The sequence below is a fragment of the Garra rufa genome, chromosome 23 (genome assembly GCF_049309525.1).
Source record: "Garra rufa chromosome 23, GarRuf1.0, whole genome shotgun sequence".
In the NCBI taxonomy this organism is placed as follows: Eukaryota; Metazoa; Chordata; class Actinopteri; order Cypriniformes; family Cyprinidae; genus Garra; species Garra rufa.
In genome coordinates, this window is record NC_133383.1 from 1,455,921 (window position 1) to 1,479,380 (window position 23,460).

The 23,460-nt window shown below is 34.4% G+C and overlaps 1 protein-coding gene across 1 annotated transcript in view; it reads left to right on the forward strand.

Annotated features, from left to right (window-relative positions):
* Nucleotides 1-508: 508 nt before the first annotated feature.
* glis3 (GLIS family zinc finger 3) overlaps nt 509-23,460 on the forward strand; it is a 58,456-nt gene continuing 35,504 nt past the window's right edge. The window contains exons 1-4 of the mRNA XM_073830184.1: nt 509-846; nt 5,005-5,173; nt 5,476-5,478; nt 6,882-7,944. Of these exons, the coding sequence (XP_073686285.1) occupies nt 561-846; nt 5,005-5,173; nt 5,476-5,478; nt 6,882-7,944 (1,521 nt within the window). The 5' untranslated portion in view covers nt 509-560. The remainder of the gene's footprint in view (nt 847-5,004; nt 5,174-5,475; nt 5,479-6,881; nt 7,945-23,460) is intronic.

Below are 23,460 nucleotides of genomic sequence, written 5' to 3' on the forward strand. Positions count from 1 at the left end.
GGACTTTATAACTTTATAATGCCAGTTCGCAATTGTGGAAAAAGTCTGAATTGTGAGTTTATATCTTACAATTCTGACTTTATTTCTCGCAATTCTGACTCTATAACTCACAAATATGAGTTTATATCACACAATTCTGAGAAAAAAACATCAGTCAGAATTGTAAGCTAAAAAAAGTCACAATTACCTTTTTTATTTTTTTATTCAGTGGCAGTGGCTTCCATAACTAACCCAACTAGTCACATAAAGCAACATTGCAGTAGAGCACATATTTCCTCCAAAAACAAGTACAATGATGCTAGCAGGTAATACTATGGTACTTTTAGACACTCTTTGACTTTATGTGGTAAAGTTGTATTGTATTTCAGTTCACACATAGTCTGATCCTTAATGTTTTGACTGAAAAAAGAGGATTATTTAGATTTAGGCCACAATTTTAGAAAACCAGACTAAATATTTTTTAATCCGACTACGCTTAACATTCAACAGGTGACTGAAACCACAGCTCACATATAAATCCGAATGCTGAAAATGATGTTCTGTGTGGACCAGTGACGGACATGAACGGAAAAGGCTGTAACCTGATGGTTTCTCCGTCTGGTACAGCTCAGGTGCCTCACCTGAGGGTCCAGACGGGTCACTCCTCTTCGCCATCTCTCCATCCCGACACCGCATCAGGAAACCCTGCCCTTCTTCCGGCGCTGAGTCTCCGCCGGCAGGTGCTGACCAATGGGAAGCTGGGCTTTCCGCAGTCAACACGATCACATCAAGCCCCGCCCCTTTCGCTCCCAGCATCCTCCTCCAAACAGTCAGTTCGACACAGCTGCCCAGACAATGGTACGAAAGGTAAACAGGAATAAGCGTCTGAGGTTTTAATGCATGGAATTTGCTACAAGCCATGCTTCAAAGAGCAGCCGCTGTTCATAATTTAAAAGGCAAAAGAGAAATAGGCCATATCTTCATGTCTGAGCTCCACTCTACCCATAATGCTCAGTTCAGTGAGCCAGAACCCGAGACATGATGCTTTGAATTAGATAGGGGACTATTGAACATCCCCTACGCCATTTAAACAGCACTTTCAGACTTCATTTCATCTCGGACTGTCAGAACAAAGCAAAGACGTGCATTTTCATCACAAGTGCTACATATATAATACAGTTTAATAAAGTCAACATGAAATCAAAATCAAAGCAATTGGCTTTCTTAATCCACACTTATGATGTTCTTTCCTTAAGCCGACATCATCAAGGCCTTCTTAAAATATTAAAACATTAAAATAGCATTATATTTTCGGTTAAAATGATGATAGAATGCTGTAAGAAACATTGTAACCTTTAAATAGCATTCTATATGTGACCCTGGACCACAAAACCAGTCTTAAGTGTTAATTTGTCGAAATTGAGATTCTTACGTCATCTGAAAGCTGAGTAAGTAAGTTTGTTAAAATAGGACAATGTTTGTCTGAGATACAACTATTTGAAAACCTGAAATCTGAGGGTGCAAAAAAATCTAAATATTGAGAAAATCGCCTTAAAAGTTGTCCAAATGAAGTTCTTAGCATTGCATATTACTAATCAAAAATCAAGTTTTTATATATTTATGGTAGAAAATTTACAAAATATCTCCATAGAACATGATCTTTACTTAATATGCTAATGATTTTTGGCATAAAAGATAAATCAATAATTTTGACCCATGCAATGTATTTTTGGCTATTGCTACAAATATACCCCAGCTACTTAAGACTGGTTTTGTGCTCCAGGCTCACATATAGGCATTTTAGCACATATCAAAAAGACATTATTTAGCAAGCTTGTAACCACCTAAATCAATGATTTAAAAAAAAAGCATTTTTGGCAAATATAAGTAGAAATTACCATAGAAATATTGTTTTTTAATGGTTATGACTGTCATAGCGCCGGCTGTGGTCCGATCTCCTTAAAACTTTGCATGCTTGTTTAGAATCACATGCTTCATGTGCTCACCAGGTTTCTTGAAGTTTTGAGTTTTCCTTTAGGCTTTATAGGATTTGGACAGGCCCCTTTTCTAAACTACCCCGTTATAGAGTAAATTTCAACATTTTGTGTGATAATTATTGAGAGTGCAGAGAATTGTACTGCAGTGATTTTTTCTATATTGAGCGAAAAACCTAGGACTTGTTGGCCAAAGTAGGTCTTCTTCTCAATCTTTTAACAAACAATTTGATTGACAGCAGTGGTTCTAGAGGCAAAGTTGTCCGGAATGAGGAGTTCTATGATATGATGATGCGAAAAACCATGCAATGTATGAAATTGTTTATGCTCTTGAAAAATGCGATAGCGTTGGCCAATGTCTTTCAAATTTCACTCAGACCTTTGGGGCCAACAGGACCACCAAGATTTCATTCTGATCGGCCTTTGTTAACCTTGTCTAATAGATGCTCAAAAGTCATCTGCCAATGGCGGCCATGTTTTTCGACATATGCAAATATCCTTATAGATGCTTGTGGCACTTTGGACCAAGACCGTGCACAACGATTTTCATGTTGATAGGACATATGGTTGTGTAGTTGTAGCAATTTTTAGTTTTTTTTTCCTTCTTATAGCACCACCAAGTGTACAAGCTGTGCTATTTTTTTTTTTTTTTTTTCATGTGACCTCAGATTAAGCTCTTACATAGGTGTTCTGAGTTTGGTGAAGATATCTGATTCCGTTCAGAAGTTATAGGCATTTTACTAAAAGTGGCCCTGCCCCTTTCAAACGTTTTGGTGTTCCTTTCCGATGGTGTCGAAAGTTAAACTTAGGACTAGGACTAGTTGGCAAAAGTGGGTTTTTTAAAAAAAATCCAAAATACCTGAACATTTCGCCAGGCTCACGATCGAATCTGAGTTATGAGCGATTTCATACTTTTGATCGCTGTAGCGCCCCCATCAGGCCAATTGGGGCGAGGCTTGGTGACGTTGTCCGCGGTGTGAGTACTGCCATCCTTCCAAGTTTTAAGTCTCTACGACTTACGGTTTGTTCTGCACGATCAGTTTTACGTGGAGATCGCTGATCTGTGGCCATTCTATTAAAATAGGGATTCAGCGCTACATGCTTGAACCCCTAAGTGGACATTTTAACATTTTTAGAATATTAAAAATAAGCATTCAAAATAAAAAAATTGCATGCTCACGAATAAATCTGAGGCATGTGTTTTGTCCGATGTGAGCCAAGGATTCATACAACATAAGACAATCGAGTTTGTGACTGACGGTTTAGGAGTTATGAGCGATTTTATACTTTTGATCGCTGTAGCGCCCCCGTCAGGCCGATTGGGGGCAGCATTGGAGACGTTGTCCGCTGTGTGAGTACTACCAACCTTCCAAGTTTCAAGTCTCTATGAATTACGGTTTGGTCTGCATGATCAGTTTTACGTGGAGATCGCTGATCTGTGACCATTCTTTTACAATAGGGTTTCAGTGCTATGCACTTGAATCCCTAACTGGGCATCTTAACATTCTTAGAATATTAAAAATAAGCAATCAAAATAACATTTTGAGTAAAAAAAAAAAAAAAAAGTTAATAGAATGCTGTAAAAAACATAATTATAACCTAAAGTTGTTACCCGTCTTCTGTTTTACTGAAAGATCACAGGTGAATCTGAGCAGACATATATTTAATTCTCTAAACATCTCCTGGTCTTGTCCTCCCCAAATACAAATTATACTGATTTACATACTGTTTTATACTTCAATAGCGTCCAGCAGCTCCGACCACATCTTCTCTCAAAGTCTGGCTCTCATATTTTTGATGATTAACCAAGCAGAAAGCTTGTACCCAAATGAGCCATGGAACCACAGCAGAGAGAGAAACTCATTAGTACTTAACAGAGCAGAAACGCTTCCTTGGCTTTACGGGTTTGTTATACGAATTCCATGACTATTCATGTGTTTCTGTTTGATAGAGACCAAAAATATTTTTCAATAATGTTGGATATAAGCCATATTTGGCATTTTAACAATACTTCAACTATATATGCGACCCTGGACCACAAAACCAGTCTTAAGTCGCTGGGGTATATTTGTAGCAATAGCCAAAAACACATTGAATGGGTCAAAATTATAGATTTTTCTTTTATGCCAAAAATCATTAGGAAATTAAGTAAAGATCATGTTCCATAAAGATTTTTTGTAAAATTCCTACAATAAATATATCAAAATGTAATTTTTGATTAGTAATATGCATTATTAAGAACTTAATTTGGAGAACTTTAAAGGTGATTTTCTCAATATTTAGATTTTTTTGCACCCTCAGATTCCAGATTTTCTAATAGATGTATCTCAGCCAAACCATATATCAATAGAAATCTTATTTATTGAGCTTTTATATGATGCATAAATCTCAGTTTTGTAAAAGTTAACCTTATGACTGGTTTTGTGGTCCAGGGTCACATATTAGCCAGCTAGTTACTAAATCAGCAACAATACTCAACAAAACTTTATATTTAATAATCAGTGAAAATGTGCAAGCATGAAAAGACACCATTATTGAGCCTGAAATCATTGCAAACCATTACTGAACCATTGCGCTTTCCAAATGATCTTGAAATCTTAGTGCAATCTTAATGTGTAATTTGCAAACATATATAGTTCTTGTGAAGTTCCTTCTAATCTACGCCATGAAAAGCAGCAAAGGTAGAACAAGCAGTACTGAGTAATCAGGATATGCTTCTGAACAGACCAATCATAGTCCTGTTATGCTGTACAAGGAAGGAAAATAAGTATGTCTCCAGGGCAGAAACCGCCTCTGATCTACTGGAAACGTGGACCTTGATTATTAGTTCTCTGTTGGAGACTGGTTTAGAGTCTTTTAGTGGCAGTTTTTCCTGCTCTTTAATGGCTAGATTTTATTCTGACAGTCTGAACTTTAACATTACATAACCATGCAGCAGGGGTTTGAGACTTTCGCTCTCAAAGTTCGACTTTTAAAGCAATAGAAGTAAATTATCATTATTAAAATGAAATGAAATATGGCTCTTTCTCAGGTTACTTATCTTTGGGAACGAACAGAAGAGTGTTTGGTCCGTGTGGCAGTTCAAACCTGCAGGTGACGAGCAACGCCATGCTGGTCCAGAGTCTGGGTTCGGTTTCTCCACAAACTTCAGTCCAAAATGGCCCACAACATTCACTCGCTGTTCCCTTCACTGATGCCAGGTAAACATCCTTACTTAGAAATAGAGGTTGTCACTGTGATGCCATTGAAGAACCATTTTGTGCTCCTCAAAGAACCATTTTTATCTTAGTGTGACATTTTAATCATCTTTTGTGGAATGGAAAGGTTCTGTGGATGTTACAGATTCTTCATGGAACCAAAGACGACAATGAAGAACCTTTATTTTTAAGAGTGAAAAGGGAATAGTTCACCCATCTATTCACTAACAAACAAAAGAATAAATTTCTATGCATGTTTACGCAGTACAACAAAAGCATGCATTGGCCAAAAAGTGCAATATAAGTAGGTACTTTTGGCACTACACTCTTAAAAATGAAGGTTCTTTATTGGCATCATTGGTTCCTTGAACGTCCATGGAACCTTTCAGATGCAGAAAGGTTTCTTTATAGTTAAAAAAGGTTCTTTAGATTTTTAAAATGTTCTTTAAAATGGTTCTTTTAAGAATTGGTCACTGAACGGTTCTTTGGGAAACCAAAAATAGTTCTATGGCATCAGCGCAAAAACACCCCTTTGGAGCTTTTAGTTTTAAAGAGTGAAAAGGGAATAGTTCACCCATCTGTTCCATAACAGTCAAAAGAATACATTTCTATGCATGTTTACACAGTACAACCAAAACATGCATTGGCCACAATGGTCAAAATCCAAAAAGTGCAATATAAGTAGGTACTTTTGGCACTACACTCTTAAAAATAAAGGTTCTTTATTGGCATCATTGGTTCCACAAAGAACCTTGAACATCCATGGAACCTTTCAAATGCAGAAACGTTTTTTTTTTTTTTAATAGTGAAAAAAGGTTCTTTGGATTTTTTAAATGTTCTTTAAAATGGTTCTTTTAAGAACTGTTCATTGAAAGGTTCTTTGGGAAACCAAAAATAGTTCTTCTATAGCATCAGCGCAAAAACACCCCTTTGGGACTTTTATTTTTTAAGAGTGAAAAGGGAATAGTTCTTTATTGGCATCATTGGTTCCACAAAGAACCTTGAACATCCAACCTTTCAGATGCAGAAAAATTTCTTTATAGTGGAAAAAGGTTCTTTATTTTATATTTGGAAGTTACATGGCCGAAGCAGGCGCAGTAATATCACACAGCACATGTGCAAATGCTAACCTAGCGGGGAACTAATTTCAGGCGCTGCGTGATATTACTGCAGCAAACTTCCTTGACTATTACGCCGGAATGGGAGTGTAGTTCCTAATCGTATTGGCCTAGAAAATTGCAGCTTTGCATTTCCGCCGGTCTTAGTACACGATATAACTACAGAAGAGTCAAGTTTTAAATAGGACAAATATCGAAACTCGTTGGTCATTTTTGAACACGATGCTATTGGTCTCATAGGATTCAATGATCTATGCTAAGCTATGCTAAAAGGGATAACGCCAGGACAGGAAAATGGCTGAATGGATTTCAAAACGGTAAAACTCAACTTATTAACTCGGGGGGAGTTGGAGAATGAGCCTGTTTCCAAAAAAAGTGGAATGTTCCTTTAATGCATGTTTTTTTTTCTTCTGGAGCATCAGTGAGTGTTTGAACCCTCTGTAATAGTTGCATATGAGTCCCTCAGTGTCAAAAAATGGATCTCAAAATCATACAGTCATTGTTGGAAAGTTGGAATTATTTACATGAGCAAAATAAGTCTGTGGTAAGCAAAATTTGACATTTCAATGTATTTTTTGGCTGATCTATTGCAGGTGTTTGCTGTCCAGAGAATCTTTGGCCTCGACCACCCTCAGCATCGCAGAGACGCAGTCGATTCGCAGCAGTAAGCTGGACTGGCCCTACAGCTACCGTGTTCTTCCTCCTTTGGGGCTTCAGCAGGCGTCCAATCAGATTTCAGAAGCAGCTGATCCCAATCTCATTCTCGGGACCTCCATGTCCGAATCCGTCTCCAACCCCGCATCTCTACCGCATTATCTCTTCAAGGAGGACAACAGCAGTCCACGGCTCTCGACCCGCTCCAAAAAGCGAGCGTTGTCCTTGTCTCCTCTCTCGGACGGCATCGGCCTCGACCTCAACTCCATCATCAGAACCTCGCCCACGTCTCTGGTGGCATACATTATTGGTTCTCGCACTTCGCCGGCCTCGCATCCCACTCCTTCTCCTCTGCAAACTGATGTTTGCGGACACTTGCTGGGAATCAGAGGCAGCTGCATCCCTCATCCCAACCTTGGAAAACACTTCACCAAAGACAAGTCCGTTCAGACGCTCTCCGGTGACACAGAGAGTTTCCGAATGCAGCAGTTGGAGGCAATGCCACTAGAAGACCAGTTCACCAATTTAGTGGTGGAGCATCAACTAATACCTGAAACGGTGACAAAAAACAACGTGTCGCCTTCGATACAGCTTCAATTTGAACTGGCCGCCATTATAAGGACGCCAAGTCCTCCTAGAGGCCCTCCACCGCCCTATAACGCCCATCTCCGAGGCTCCAATGTTCATTTCCCAGCGGCCTCTCAGACGTCTTCGGACAACCTCAGGGTCCTTCCGTCAACGCTCTGCCCGATGCTGGAGGAAGATGAGGAGGAGGATGTTAGCGGAGGCCACTGCTGCCGTTGGCTGGACTGCGGCGCTGTTTACGGGCAGCGAGAGGAGCTGGTCAAACACATCGAGAAGATCCACGTCGATCAGCGCAAGGGTGAGGACTTCACCTGTTTCTGGGCCGGGTGTCCACGCAAACACAAGCCTTTCAACGCACGCTATAAACTCCTCATTCACATGAGGGTCCACTCCGGGGAGAAACCAAACAAATGCTCGGTGAGTCGAGAGAGTTTTAAAAGATGGATTCTGACAATGAAATGTCTCTATATATGCACAGACAAAAAAATAATATATGCAATAACTGTAAATAATAATTATGAATGCAAAAATACACAGAAAATTCTAAATTACATTTAAAGAAAACACAAAATATATGTATATATTTGTAAAAAAAAAAAATAGTGTAAAAAGTAATTTATAAGCCATATAACAAATAATAACATGTATAAAATAACACCACAACACATTTTATGTAAAATATAGGTAATTTGGAAAAAACAAACAACCAAAAACTTTACAGAGAATTAATTACAAGAATTAAGTCGAAATGTTTTGAGAATAATGTTGAAATTATGAGAATAAAGCGGAAATGTTTTGAGAATAATGTTGAAATTATGAGAACAAAGCTGAAATGTTTTGAGAATAAAGTCAAAATATTTTAAGAATAAAGTCAAAATGTTTTGAGAATAAAGTCAAAATGTTTTGAGAATAAAGTCGAAATGTTTTGAGAATAAAGTTGAAAAGTTTCGAGAATGAAGTCAAAATGTTTTGAGAATAAATTAGAAATGTTTCGAAATTAAAGTTGAAATAATACGAGAATAAAGTCAAAATGTTTCAAGAATAAAGTCAATATAAAAATAAATTCGAAATTACAAGAATAAAGTTGAAATGTCTTGAGAATAAAGTCAAAATGTTTCAAGAGTAAAGATAAAATATTGCAAGAATAAAGGCAAAATGTTTCGAAATTAAAGTTGAAATAATACCAGAATAAAGTCAAAATGTTTCAAGAATAAATTTGAAATGTTTCAAGAATGAAGTCAAAATCTTGAGAAAAAAGTCTAAATGTTTTGAGAATAAAGTAAAAATATTTTAAGAATAAAGTCAAAATGTTTTGAGAATAAAGTCAAAGTTTCAAAAATAAAGTCAAAATTATGAGAATAAAGCTGAAATATTTCCAGAATAAAGTCGAAAATTACAAAAATAAAGATAAAATTACAAGATTAAAGTCAAAATGTTGAGAATAAAATCAAAAAGTTTTGAGAATAGTAAAAATGTTTCGATGACTTCCTCCTCATCTTCCTCCTGTTTCAAGGATAAAGTCAAAATGTTTTGAGAATAAAGTCGAAATTACGAGAATAAAATCCAGATGTCTTGAGAATAAGGTCGAAATGTTTCGAGAATAAAGTTGAAATGTTGAGAATAAAGTTTTTGTCGTAATATTTTGATTTTATTCTTGTAATTTCCACTTTATTCTCAAAATTCCTCATAATATTTTAACTTTATCATTCTAATTTCTACTTTATTCTCGTAATATTTCTACTTCATTAGAAATATATAGAAATGTATATAGAAATATTACGACTTTAATCTCATCTTTTTTTTTTTTTAATGTGGCACTAAAATGCAATCATACTAAGGCAACATTTCAAATTTTTATTTAACCTGAAGTGCTAAAGTAACTAAAAAATATCAATTTATAAAAACTGTATAGACAACATGTAAAAGTTATATTTATTTTTTTACTTACTAATATAAAAAAGAAAAATTTAAAAACAATACAAAATATTAATAAATAACTAAAATAGAATCCATCTATCTATGTAGGTATCTATCCATTGCAAAAATAATATATAATACTATTAAAGTACCATTTACATTGTAAATATGCTGTAAAAGCAGCAGCGGTGGCAGATGGTCATTGAAGTAAGTGACTGACAATGTTAAGTCACATTAGAATCCTGTATTGCCAGTATTTCAGAGCTGAAGCATCTTCTAATATCTTAGTTTAATGTGCACACACAGCTATACATAAGCCAAGGCTGCTCAAAACAACCCTCTCTTTGCAATTGTGTTTCCAACACAAAGCATGTTAGAATAAATTGAACTTTTATTATCATTAAAGAACCATTAAGGAACTTTCTTTATTAAGAGTAATTAAGAGATGTGCACAAACAAGCACTTTATTAAACGCCTGTGTTTTAGCCGCTGGAGGAGGATCCGAGGACGATTGGGATGCTTAGGGTAAGGACACCCCCCAGTGGTCACATACATTGATCTCTTGCATTTCATATTTGCAGCACATTGCAACACTGCAGCGCATCGGGGAATCTGTTGTTGCAGCATTAATAGCATTTCTAGTGGAGAAAAAGCCCTCTGTCTTTCTGTTTAGGAGAGGCTCTACTGAAGCTAATAATCACCATTAAGGCATCAAGAAAAAACTAAATCCCTGGTGATATAATCTGTATAGCTGTGTGCTTTAATGTGCTGTATTATGCTTCATCTGTGAGTTTGTCTCGTCTCTTTTAACTCCAGCCATCAGCTAATTAGTGATTATCCTTGATAATTGACATGGGAGTTTGTGCAATTATGCCGTTATTAAAAAGGGACAAAAGACTCACATTTAAGCTCTGGCAGAGACACGGCTGCCTCCTGCCATACGCTTCAATCAAACGGACAGCGTTCTGGATGCAGTCAGAGACGAGTGACGTGCTGCATTCGCTCCGGGAGCCTTTATTTAGAAACAAGACTTCCTGGGGAAAACAGTGGTGCTTGAATGCGCTGTAGAAAAAAAAAAAGAAAAAGAAAGGTAAAATATATTTGAAGGGATAGTTCAGACAAATATAAGGTCTGCGTTTATGTTTTAAAAATAAAGTCAAAATGTTTCGAGAGAAAAGTTAAAAAGTTAAAAAAATAGTCACAATGTTTCGAGACAAAAGGTCAAAATGTTTCAAAATTAAGTCAAAATGTTTCAAGAATAAAGTCAAAATGTTTTGAGAAGTTAAAATAATTGAAGAATAAAGTCAAAATGTTTCAAAAATAAAGTCGAAATGTTTCGAAAATAAAGTCAAAATGTTTCGAGAATTAAGTCAAAATATTTCAAAAATAAAGTGGAAATGTTTCACAAATAGTCAAAATGTTTTAAAAATAAAGTCGAAAATTTTCGAGAATAAAGTTTAAATGTTTCAAAAATAAAGTCAAAATGTTTTGAGAATAAAGTCAAAATGTTTTGAGAATAAAGTCAAAAAGTTTTGAGAATAAAGTTGAAATGTTTCTAAAATAGTCAAAATGTTTCAAAAATAAAGTTGAAATGTTTCAAAATAAAGTCAAAATGTTTCAAAAATAAAGTCAAAATTTTTCAAGAAAAGTCTAAATATTTCAAGAATAAAGTCAAAATGTTTCGAGAATAAAGTCAATATGTATCGAGAATAAAGTCAAAATGTTTCAAAAATAAAGTTGAAATGTTTCAAAATAAAGTCAAAATGTTTCAAAAATAAAGTCAAAATTTTTCGAGAGAAAAGTTCAAATGTTTAAAAAATAAAGTCGAAATGTTTCAAGAAAAGTCTAAATATTTCAAGAATAAAGTCAAAATGGTTTGAGAAGTTGAAATGTTTCAAGAATAAAGTCAAAAAGTTTCTAGAGAAAAGTTAAAATGTTTAAAAAATAAAGTCGCAATGTTTTGAGAATAAAGTCAAAATGTTTCAAAAATAGTCAAAATGTTTCGAGAATAAAGTCAAAATGTTTCAAAATTAAGTCAAAATGTTTCGAGAATAAAGTCAAAATATTTTGAAAGTTAAAATAATTGAAGAATAAAGTCGAAATGTTTCAAAAATAAAGTCAAAATGTTTCAAAAATAAAGTCAAAAAGTTGAGAATAAAGTTGAAATGTTTCTAAAATAGTCAAAATATTTAAAAAATAAAGTCAAAATATTTAAAAAATAAAGTCAAAATGTTTCAAAAATAAAGTCAAAATTTTTCGAGAGAAAAGTTCAAATGTTTAAAAAAATAAAGTAGAAATGTTTCAAGAAAAGTCTAAATATTTCAAGAATAAAGTCAAAATGTTTCGAGAATAAAGTCAAAATGTTTCAAAATTAAGTCAAAATGTTTCGAGAATAAAGTTGAAATGTTTCGAGAATAAAGTCAAAATGTTTCAAAAATAAAGTCAAAATGTTTTAAAAATAAAGTCAAAATGTTTTGAGAATAAAGTCAAAATGTTTCAAAAATAAAGTCAAAATGTTTCAAAATTAAGTCAAAATGTTTCAAGAATAAAGTCAAAATGTTTCAAAATAAAGTCAAAATGTTTCAAGAATAAAGTCAAAATGTTTCAAAAATAAAGTCAAAATGTTTCAAAATTAAGTCAAAATGTTTCGAGAATAAAGTTGAAATGTTTCGAGAATAAAGTCAAAATGTTTCAAAAATAAAGTCAAAATGTTTTAAAAATAAAGTCAAAATGTTTTGAGAATAAAGTCAAAAAGTTTTGAGAATAAAGTCCAATTGTTTCAAAAATAAAGTCAAAATATTTCAAAAATAAAGTCAAAATGTTTTGAGAAAAGTTGAAATTACAAGAATAAAGTCAAAATGTTTCAAAAATAAAGTCAAAATGTTTTGAGAATAAAGTCAAAAAGTTTTGAGAATAAAGTCCAATTGTTTCAAAAATAAAGTCAAAATGTTTCAAAATTAAGTAAAAATGTTTCAAGCATAAAGTTGATGTGTTTCAACAAAGTCGAAATGTTTCGAAAATAAAGTCAAAATGTTTCAAGAAAAGTCTAAATATTTCTAGAATAAAGTCACTATATTTAAAAAATAAAGTCAAAATGTTTCACAAATAGTCAAAATGTTATAAAAATAAAGTCAAAATGTTTTGAGAAAAGTTGAAATTACAAGAATAAAGTCAAAAATTTTCGAGAATAAAGTCAAAACTTTGAAAAAATAGTGAAAATGTTTCAAGAATAAAGTCAAAATGTTTTGAGAATAAAGTCAAAAAGTTTTGAGAATAAAGTCAAAATGTTTCGAAAATAAAGTCAAAATGTTTTGAGAATAAAGTGCTTTTTAAACAGTGATGTCGATTTAAAAATGAGTGGCTCTTTTTATTTGATCTGGCTTTTGCTAGTGAATCACTTGAAATGAATCATCGAAGTCTGAGCGGTTGCAGCGTAAATGACTTAATTGATTCGGGTCATCTGTTCTTCCTTTAGCATCTTCTTCAGCCATGCTTACACGACACTGTCAGTACTATTACTGACATTAACTGAAATAAGTGAAAGAAAGTATTACGTTTTTTGAAATGCATGAAAAGACCTGCTTATTGAAAAAAATTCAATAATTAAATCATTTTTCAAGTACCTCTTCATGAATATTGCTATTTTAAAGGTTTTCTAGGCCTTCAAGCACTTAAAGCACCTTGTATGAACCCTGTTCTCAGTGTATCCTGATTTAAGAACATTTAGATACATTTTCTACATTTACATTTAGAGAACATTTTGAAATACTGTGTATTGATATAAAAGTCTTGACCTCATTAAGCCTGCAGTTTCATTCATTTAACATTGTAATAGAATTACTGATGAAGAAAACTGAGCTTAAACAGTGAAAAAGGTATACAGAAAACTTCAGACACATTTTAAATGTTAAAACAAAGATGAAAACATTTTTACAGTGCATGAAAAACCACCACAATGCAATGCATTTGCTATGTAGTTGCTAGGGTGTTCTTTGTGATTTTAGCAGGTTGCTATGGGGTTGCTAGGGTGTGTCAGGGGTTTTAGAAGCAACATCTCTAGTACAGAATGTTTCTTATCTAGATGCTTTGGAGTAGGAAATCTGTCTGCGTGTTTGTCGTCTGGTGTTGTGATTTTCTTCAGGAGAGTGTTTGTTTGCTTCAGCGGTCTGAGCTGATCAATCATTAATAGCGCACACATACCTGTGGTCAACCTTTAGCTCCGCACACTTACTCATTAAAGAAGCCTTCGCTGTTGCCATGGCGCCGGGAGCAGTCGGATGGTTTTCCAGTGAATGTAATCCAGGGCTAAAGAAAGACAAAGAAAGTCAAAAGTCAGACACAAAGAGTGTTTCCTGAGTAAAGCGCAGTGGTTTGTTGTGTGTGGACTGAATCACAGCACAGTGTCTTTAAGCACTAGTTGAATGGAGTAAACAGATCAGCATAATGATCTGATGTCCTGAACAATCACAGACGAGTCCCAGCATGCCCTCTATAATCTATATCCATCTATCTATCTGTCCATCCATTATCTATGTACCCAACTATCTATCTAAATATGTGTCTATCTACCAACTATTTACTTACCCAGCTATTTATCTAATTATGTGTTCATCTACTATTTATCTATCCAACTATCTATCTATATACCCAATTACCTATCTATCTATCTATCTATCTATCTATCTATCTATCTATCTATCTATCTATCTATCTGATTCTCTATCTACCAACTATTTATCTACCCATCTATCTATCTATCTATCTATCTATCTATCTATCTATCTATCTATCTATCTATCTATCTATCTATCTATCTATCTATCTATCTGATTCTCTATCTACCAACTATTTATCTACCCATCTATCTATCTATCTATCTATCTATCTATCTATCTATCTATCTATCTATCTATCTATCTATCTATCTATCTATCTATCTATCTATCTATCTATCTATCTACCAACAATTTATCTACCCAACTATCTGTCTGTCTGTCTGTCTATCTACCAACTATTTATCTACCCAACTATCTATCTATCTATCTATCTATCTATCTATCTATCTATCTATCTATCTATCTATCTATCTATCTATCTATCTACCAACAATTTATCTACCCAACTATCTGTCTGTCTGTCTGTCTGTCTGTCTATCTACCAACTATTTATCTACCCAACTATCTATCTATCTACCCAACTATCTATCTATCTATCTATCTATCTATCTATCTATCTATCTATCTATCTATCTATCTATCTATCTACCAACAATTTATCTACCCAACTATCTGTCTGTCTGTCTGTCTGTCTATCTACCAACTATTTATCTACCCAACTATCTATCTACCCACCCAACTATCTATCTATCTATCTATCTATCTATCTATCTATCTATCTATCTATCTATCTATCTATCTATCTATCTATCTATCTATCTATCTATCTATCTATCTATCTACCAACAATTTATCTACCCAACTATCTGTCTGTCTGTCTGTCTGTCTATCTACCAACTATTTATCTACCCAACTATCTATCTATCTATCTATCTATCTATCTATCTATCTATCTATCTATCTATCTATCTATCTATCTATCTACCTACCAACTATTTATCTACCTAACTATCTGTCTGTCTGTCTGTCTATCTACCAACTATTTATCCATCTATCTGATTGTTTCTATCTACCAACTATTTATATATTTATATATCTATCTATCTATCTGATTATGTGTCTATCTACCAACTATTTATCTACCCAACTCTATCTATCTATCTATCTATCTATCTATCTATCTATCTATCTATCTATCTATCTATCTATCTATCTATCTATCTATCTATCTATCTATCTATCTATCTATCTATCTATCTATCTATCTATCTATCTACAAACTATTTTTCTACCCAACTATCTATTTATAAAAAAAAATCTAATTGATGTTGATTTCAATAATTATGTTTATTTTCATCTGTTGGACGATGAAACAGGTAAAAAAAAAAACTCTTTTCATTAGGGGTGGGCATAGATTAATTTTTTTAGATTAATTCTTCGAGAACGGGCCAGGTGGCGCATTAGATCAGGCGCTCATCTCCTGTTTCCAAAATGCATCACAAACTGCTTGACAATTGCATTTACAACATAATTACCTATACAAACTTGTGTAACCAAGTACTTCTGCGCAAAAGGCTGCAGGACGTGCGCGTTGCCGTTAAATACACAGACGCGCACGGGCATGGATTTCTGCGTGCATAGTCTTCCATTAAACTGCGTTGCTTTTAGAAGCGTCAATTCAGTTGTTGCATATAGTTTAATGTCTTTATTTCGGGATTATCAAAGTAAATTATAACTCAAACTTGAGATTTTACTGGGGCACAGCAGATTTTCACTGGGGCACGTGCCCCAGTAAAAAGGGTCTAGCAACACACCTGCCCTGAAGCGGCTTCATAACTGCATCCATGTTTGCACGTCTCATTTGATGTGGTAATTTCACAGAAGTTGAAGACTCGTTCTCGCCTCCTACAGTGCAATTCTACTAGGTATACGTCATCCGCGCTAAAATATCAAGGTGAAAGTCATCATATCTTGCGTAGTTTAGACCCAGCTCCCAACCCAACTTTGAGAATAGATTAACGGCGATATTTTTTTATCACCCGATAAGAGTCTCACGTTAACGCAGCACGTTAACGCCGATAACGGCCCACCACTACTTTTCATACAACACTAGAAGAAAACACTCAGCAAACATATTAATAGTACAGACCCGTCACCCCAAACACCGTTGCAATGTATGAGTGTGTACACCGTACACTAATAAAAAGTGCATGGTATTGACTACCATGCTAAGGATTTTTTTTTCACAAACTGGTAAACTTTAAGTATGATAGAATATTATTATGATACTATCCCTGTGCCATGCTAGCACATACCACTTGTTATGCTTGATGCCTCTGGCTGTGTTTGTGCTAATCTGATTAGCACATGCTGCATGGATGCCAAACCTGAAACTCTGTTGTTTTCTTAGTCACTTAATACAATCTTCATCACGATCAGATCTGCCAAGAATGCTGGCGGTTTCAACAGCTGTAAGGATGGAAACGACTCTAATCTGTCTCTTAAGAAAACGCTCTTTGTTCATGCGAAATGGGATCAGAGCTTTTAACCGTTTAACAGATCCGATCTCAAACAATAGAGCTTCAAACGCCCGTCACAGCTAAAGTACAGCGAGTTTCACTCGTTTTGATCATGTGAGTGATTCCTCATCCTCCAGTTTCCAGCTGCCTTTGTTAACTTTACGATTTTGATCGACCTTTCGCTTCAAAACCCACAAAAGAACATAAAGGCCTTACGTTCTGCTTTATCGTATGAGCGAATGCAATAATTTATCACTTTAAATAACGGACCCTGTCAAGAAACATTAATCTCTGGCGTTTCCTAACCTTAAATAAATGATAATGAAAAGTTGTAGTTGTCTGGGTGATGCTGAAGCGCTGGCACGCGGAGGAACGTTCGCTCGACTGCTGGCACTCGCTGTCATTATGCGACGGCGCATGGCGTGCTGCCACGGCCTGTCAGGGGCCGCTTGTGACTTTGAGCGGCACATTGGAGCCATGTTGCCGTCTATTCAGGGCTCGGCCAACAGGGCTCTGAGCTTTATTAAATAAAGTCCATGTGAAAGGTCCTCGAGTGCACAGACACGCCTGGACACGGCTGGACGTCTGGCACTGCGTGGCCGTCTGTTTTCCCAGCAGGCCTGATCCGAATGCTTATTGATCGACTCCTTTCTGTGGCTGGTGTTTGTGAGCCAGAGGACAGCTGGGATGGTTAAGGTGTAGTTTAGCTCCTTAATGATTCACTGGTAATTAGGGCAGCTGTAGTTATTACTTCTGACTTTAATGACTCTTGTCAGAGAGCTTAGGGGCTTCTGGTCAGAGACAAACGGTCCCAGATCAGTCGTCTTCTGTCTGTAGGAACAAGGACCAGACAAGATAAGAAACAAGCTCTGAATCCATCTATCTATCAGCCATCCATCTACCTGATTATATATCTATCCATCTGTCTACCCCACAATCATCTATCTATCTAATTCTCTATCTGCCCAACTATTTATTTATCTATCTATGCATCTATCTACCCTACTATCCATTTGTCTGACTATCTATCTACCCATGTATTCATCGATTATCTATCTATCCCTGTGTCTGTCAATCCATCTGTCTACCCAACTATCTATCTACCCATGTATTCATCGATTATCTATCTATCTATCTATCTATCTATCTATCTATCTATCTATCTATCTATCTATCTATCTATCTATCTATCTATCTATCTATCTATCTATCTATCCTTGTGTCTGTCAATCCATCTGTCTATCCAACTATCTATCTACCCATGTATTCATCGATTATCTATCTATCTATCTATCTATCCATCCTTGTGTCTGTCAATCCATCTGTCTATCCAACTATCTATCTACCCATGTATTCATCGATTATCTATCTATCTATCTATCTATCTATCTATCTATCTATCTATCTATCTATCTATCTATCTATCTATCTATCTATCCTTGTGTCTGTCAATCCATCTGTCTACCCAACTATCTATCTATCTATCTATCTATCTATCTATCTATCTATCTATCTATCTATCTATCTATCTATCTATCTATCTATCTATCTATCTATCCTTGTGTCTGTCAATCCATCTGTCTATCCAACTATCTATCTACCCATGTATTCATCGATTATCTATCTATCTATCTATCTATCTATCTATCTATCTATCTATCTATCTATCTATCTATCTATCTATCCATCCTTGTGTCTGTCAATCCATCTGTCTATCCAACTATCTATCTACCCATGTATTCATCGATTATCTATCTATCTATCTATCTATCTATCTATCTATCTATCTATCTATCTATCTATCTATCTATCTATCTATCTATCTATCTATCCTTGTGTCTGTCAATCCATCTGTCTACCCAACTATCTATCTATCTATCTATCTATCTATCTATCTATCTATCTATCTATCTATCTATCTATCTATCTATCTATCCTTGTGTCTGTCAATCCATCTGTCTATCCAACTATCTATCTACCCATGTATTCATCGATTATCTATCTATCTATCTATCTATCTATCTATCTATCTATCTATCTATCTATCTATCTATCTATCTATCTATCTATCTATCTATCTATCTATCTATCTATCCTTGTTTCTGTCAATCCATCTGTCTACCTACAGGTTACTGTCTATCTATCTACCCATGTATTCATCAATTATCTATCTATCCTTGTGTCTGTCAATCCATCTGTCTACCCAACTATCTATCTACCCATGTATTCATCGATTATCTATCTATCCCTGTGTCTGTCAATCCATCTGTCTACCCAACTATCTATCTACCCATGTATTCATCAATTATCTATCTATCCCTGTGTCTGTCAATCCATCTGTCTACCCAACTATCTATCTACCCATGTATTCATCAATTATCTATCTATCCCTGTGTCTGTCAATCCATCTGTCTACCCAACTATCTATCTACCCATGTATTCATCGATTATCTATCTATCTATCTATCTATCTATCTATCTATCTATCTATCTATCTATCTATCTATCTATCCCTGTGTCTGTCAATCCATCTGTCTACCCAACTATCTATCTACCCATGTATTCATCGATTATCTATCTATCTATCTATCTATCTATCTATCTATCTATCTATCTATCTATCTATCTATCTATCTATCTATCTATCTATCTATCTATCTATCTATCTATCTATCTATCCCTGTGTCTGTCAATCCATCTGTCTACCCAACTATCTATCTACCCATGTATTCATCGATTATCTATCTATCTATCTATCTATCTATCTATATGTCTGTCTGTCTGTCTGTCTGTCTGTCTGTCTGTCTATCTATCTATCTATCTATCTATCTATCTATCTATCTATCTATCTATCTATCTATCTATCTATCTATCTATCTATCTATCTATCTATCTATCTATCATCTATCTATCCTTGTGTCTGTCAATCCATCTGTCTACCTACAGGTTACTGTCTATCTACCCATGTATTCATCAATTATCTATCTCTATCTCTCTGTCTATCACAAAAGCTGCAGGACACACTGAAGTTTGTTTTCAAATAGTTCAAACCGCACTGGAGATTAACGCCACTAATTAAGATTCATTGTTAGCACTTACTATCACTCATGTTTGTTTGCGATCATTATTTATAAGTCGGGAACAGGCAGGATTTTGGAAAGATGACAATCTGCGTACGTGAAGAAACTGCACAATGGCCATGTCTTTCTCCCGCCGCTTTTAGAAACAATCGCGATTAATCCAGATCCCAGACACTCAGCGGCTCAAACAAACAGCATGTGACGAGGCACAAACCTCGAGTACCAAACACATCCAAATGCCAGTGTGGAGCAGAATTCCTCTGCTGAGATTTACGAGCGAACGCCAGCTCTGCCAAAGCAAAGAAGAGAGGAAAAAAAGAACAGAATTCCTGTCTATTAGTGACAAACCTGCAAACAATCCAACAGAAGCAAAAGTACAGATTGTCCTGTTCTCACAAAAAAACCCACGTCAATTCAGCTTTAAAATATAAATTCAATTTAAATAAAGACCAACACGAGCTTCGTGATTAAAGTCTCTAAATGACACCCACATACAGTACTGCTATTGATATCTACTAAAATAACCACTTCATTATAAAGCAATCAAAACATGCTGACAAAAACACACTATTAATGTCCAACTTATATAAGATGAGCTCCGGCCAAAGGAATTCCAGCTATTGCTGAAGTGGTTTTCGGATGATTTTGAGTAGGTAATCATTTATTCCGAAACCGTATTTCTGAAAAATAAATGAGGTCAGGACGTTTGTTCACAGCTCAGTGGTTTCTGGTATCCACTGGCATTCCTGTCAGGACGTTAGAAAGGACAAAGATCCGGAATGTCACATTCCTCCAAGATGAGGCCACTGCTAAATCGTCGTGATGTCATTGAATTAAGGTCAACAGTCAAGCCTTTGATGTTACAACTTGTGCAATAAATATTGAAATGTTTTTATATACATATTTATATACAACACTCAAAAGTTTGGGATCTGTAAGATTTTTAATGCTTTTTAAAGGAGACTTTTCTCATCAAGGCTGCGTTTATTTGATGATATTGTGAAATTTTACTGCAATTTAAAATAATGGTTTTCTATTTCATTATACTTTAAAGTAGAATTTATTTCTATGATGCAAAGCTGAATTTTCAGCATCATTACTCCAGTCTTTAGTGTCTATCTATCATGATACTTTAGAAATCATACTATGCTGCTTATTTTTTTATTTTTATTTTTTTTATTGGAACCCGTGATACTTTTTTTCATGATTATTTGATGCATAAAACATTAAAAAGAACAGCATTTAATTAAAAATAGAAATCTTTTGTAGCAATATACACTACCCTTTCAAGTTTGGGGAAGTTTTGAGTAATTTTTTTCTTTAATTCTTCCTTTGAAAGAAATGATTAGTTTTATTCAGCAAGGATGTCAAATTGATAAAAAGTGATAGTAAAGACTTATATTGTTAGAAAAGATTTCTATTTTGAATAAATGTTCTTTTTACATTTTTATTCTTCAAAAAATCCTGAAAAAAGTCTCACAGGATCCAAAAATGTTATGTTTCCAACATTGATAATAAAGCAGTATATTAGAATGATTTCTGAAGGATCATGTGACACTGAAGACTGGATGGCTAATGAAAATTCATTTTTGTACGCAGAAATACATGATATTTTCAAGTATATTAAAATAAAAAACTGTTATTTTGAATTGCAATAATACTTCATAATATTTTTTTTTGCATTTTTGATAAAATAAATGGAACAAATGATAAGCATAAGAGACTTAAAAAAACAAAAACATAAAAAATCTTACTGATTCCAAACTTCTGAGTGGTATATATAATAAAAAACAAAAAACGATTAAAATAAATTAGTTTTGAGATTGCAAATTCATCTTCAAAATCTTGTTTTTTCAATAAAACTTACTTGACCAAAAAAAAAAAAAAAAGTTTAAAAATAAATAATTTAAATAAACAAAAAAATTTAAAATTGATTTACAAAGTACTCATTTAAATAAAATAAAAAGTAGCTTAAAATAAATTGATTTAAAAATGTAAGTGAAATAAATCTACGGACAGTATTCTAGTGAGCAAAAAAAAATATTATTTTCTTATTATTATTGGTAAAAGGGGGAGGTGGAGGGGAGGAGGAAGCAAAGAGAAACTGTTTTAAAAGAAATGAATACTCTCAACACCTACAATACTCGTCATATATATATATATATATATATATATATATATATATGTGACCCTGGACCCAAAACCAGTCTTAAGTCGCTGGGGTATGTTTGTAGCAATAGCCAAAAATACATTGTATGGGTCAAGAAATTAAGTAAAGTTCATGTTCCATGAAGATTTTTTGTAAAATTCCTACTGTAAACATATCAAAATGTAATTTTTGATTTGTAATATGCATTGTTAAGAACTTAATTTGGACAACTTTAAAGGTGATTTTCTCAGTATTTTGATTTTTTGCACCCTCAGATTCCAGATTTTCAAATAGATGTATCTCGGCCAAATATTGTCCTATCCCAACAAACCATACATCAATAGAAAGCTTATTTATTGAGCTTTCATATGATGTATAAATCTCAGTTTTGTCAAATTTAACCTTATGACTGGTTTTGTGGTCCAGGGTCACATATATGTGTGTGTGTGTGTGTGTGTGTGTGTGTGTGTGTGTGTGTGTGTGTGTGTGTGTGTGTGTGTGTGTGTGTGAGCTCTGTAGTTATTTTGTGATCAGCTTGTTTTATGTTAATTTGTATGTATATTTTGTACAATCTTTACATGCATAATAAAAAAATGGTTTTATAAATAAATAAATAATCGATTTGAATAAAATAAAACCCCATATGTGACCCTGGACCACATATATTTGGCTGAGATACATCTATTTGAAATCAGAAATCTGAGGATGCAAAAAAATCAAAAATACTGAGAAAATCACCTTTAAAGTTGTCCAAATTAGGTTCTTAACAATGCATATTACAAATCAAAAATTACATTTTGATATGTTTACAGTAGGAATTTTACAAAAAATCTTCATGGAACATGAACTTTACTTAATTTCTTAATGATTTTTGGCATAAAAGAAAAATCAATAATTTTGACCCATGCAATGTATTTTTGGTTATTACTACAAATATACCCCAGCGACTTAAGACTGGTTTTGTGCTCCAGGGTCACATATATAGGCCATATAGGTCAACAGTTTGGGGTTGGCTGATATCATCTCCCCTTTGATGATGGTTTTACATGAGAAATGCTAATCTGAAATGGCAACATCATCAAGAATTAACTATTGCACACCTTTAGACACATTCCTGAAAACTATGACTAAGCGTGAAAGTACGAAGCCTCGTTAAGGGTGTCGCACGGCTGACCGCAGAGTTCACACTGAGCTCCAGAGATCATCATTGTTCCTACATATTTTTTCCATTTTAATTAGCTTATCTAATAAGGCATAAAAATAATTGCACAGAATAGTGTTGGTTCAATATAATGAAGAAGGCACAAAACAAGCGGAGGGACTATGAAATGGCACATGACTAGAAGCCAAGAGTGAAATTTGAGTGAAATTGCATCAAAGTCTCCAGAGTTACAAATCTGTTCATTTACAATCGGTGTGCAGTGATGAGAGCTTATTGAATGAGACATAAACTGGTCATTTGAGCAGCAAAACACTGACCCCTCCTGGTCAATCTGTGTCATGTAGACAGTGCTGTATAAAGAACCTGAAAGCCATACTTAAGTAAAAGTACAGATATCTTACCAGAAAACCACTTTGGTAGAAGCTGAAGTCACCGTTTAGAATATTACTTGAGTAAAAGTCTTAAAGCATGTGATATCCATTGCACTTAA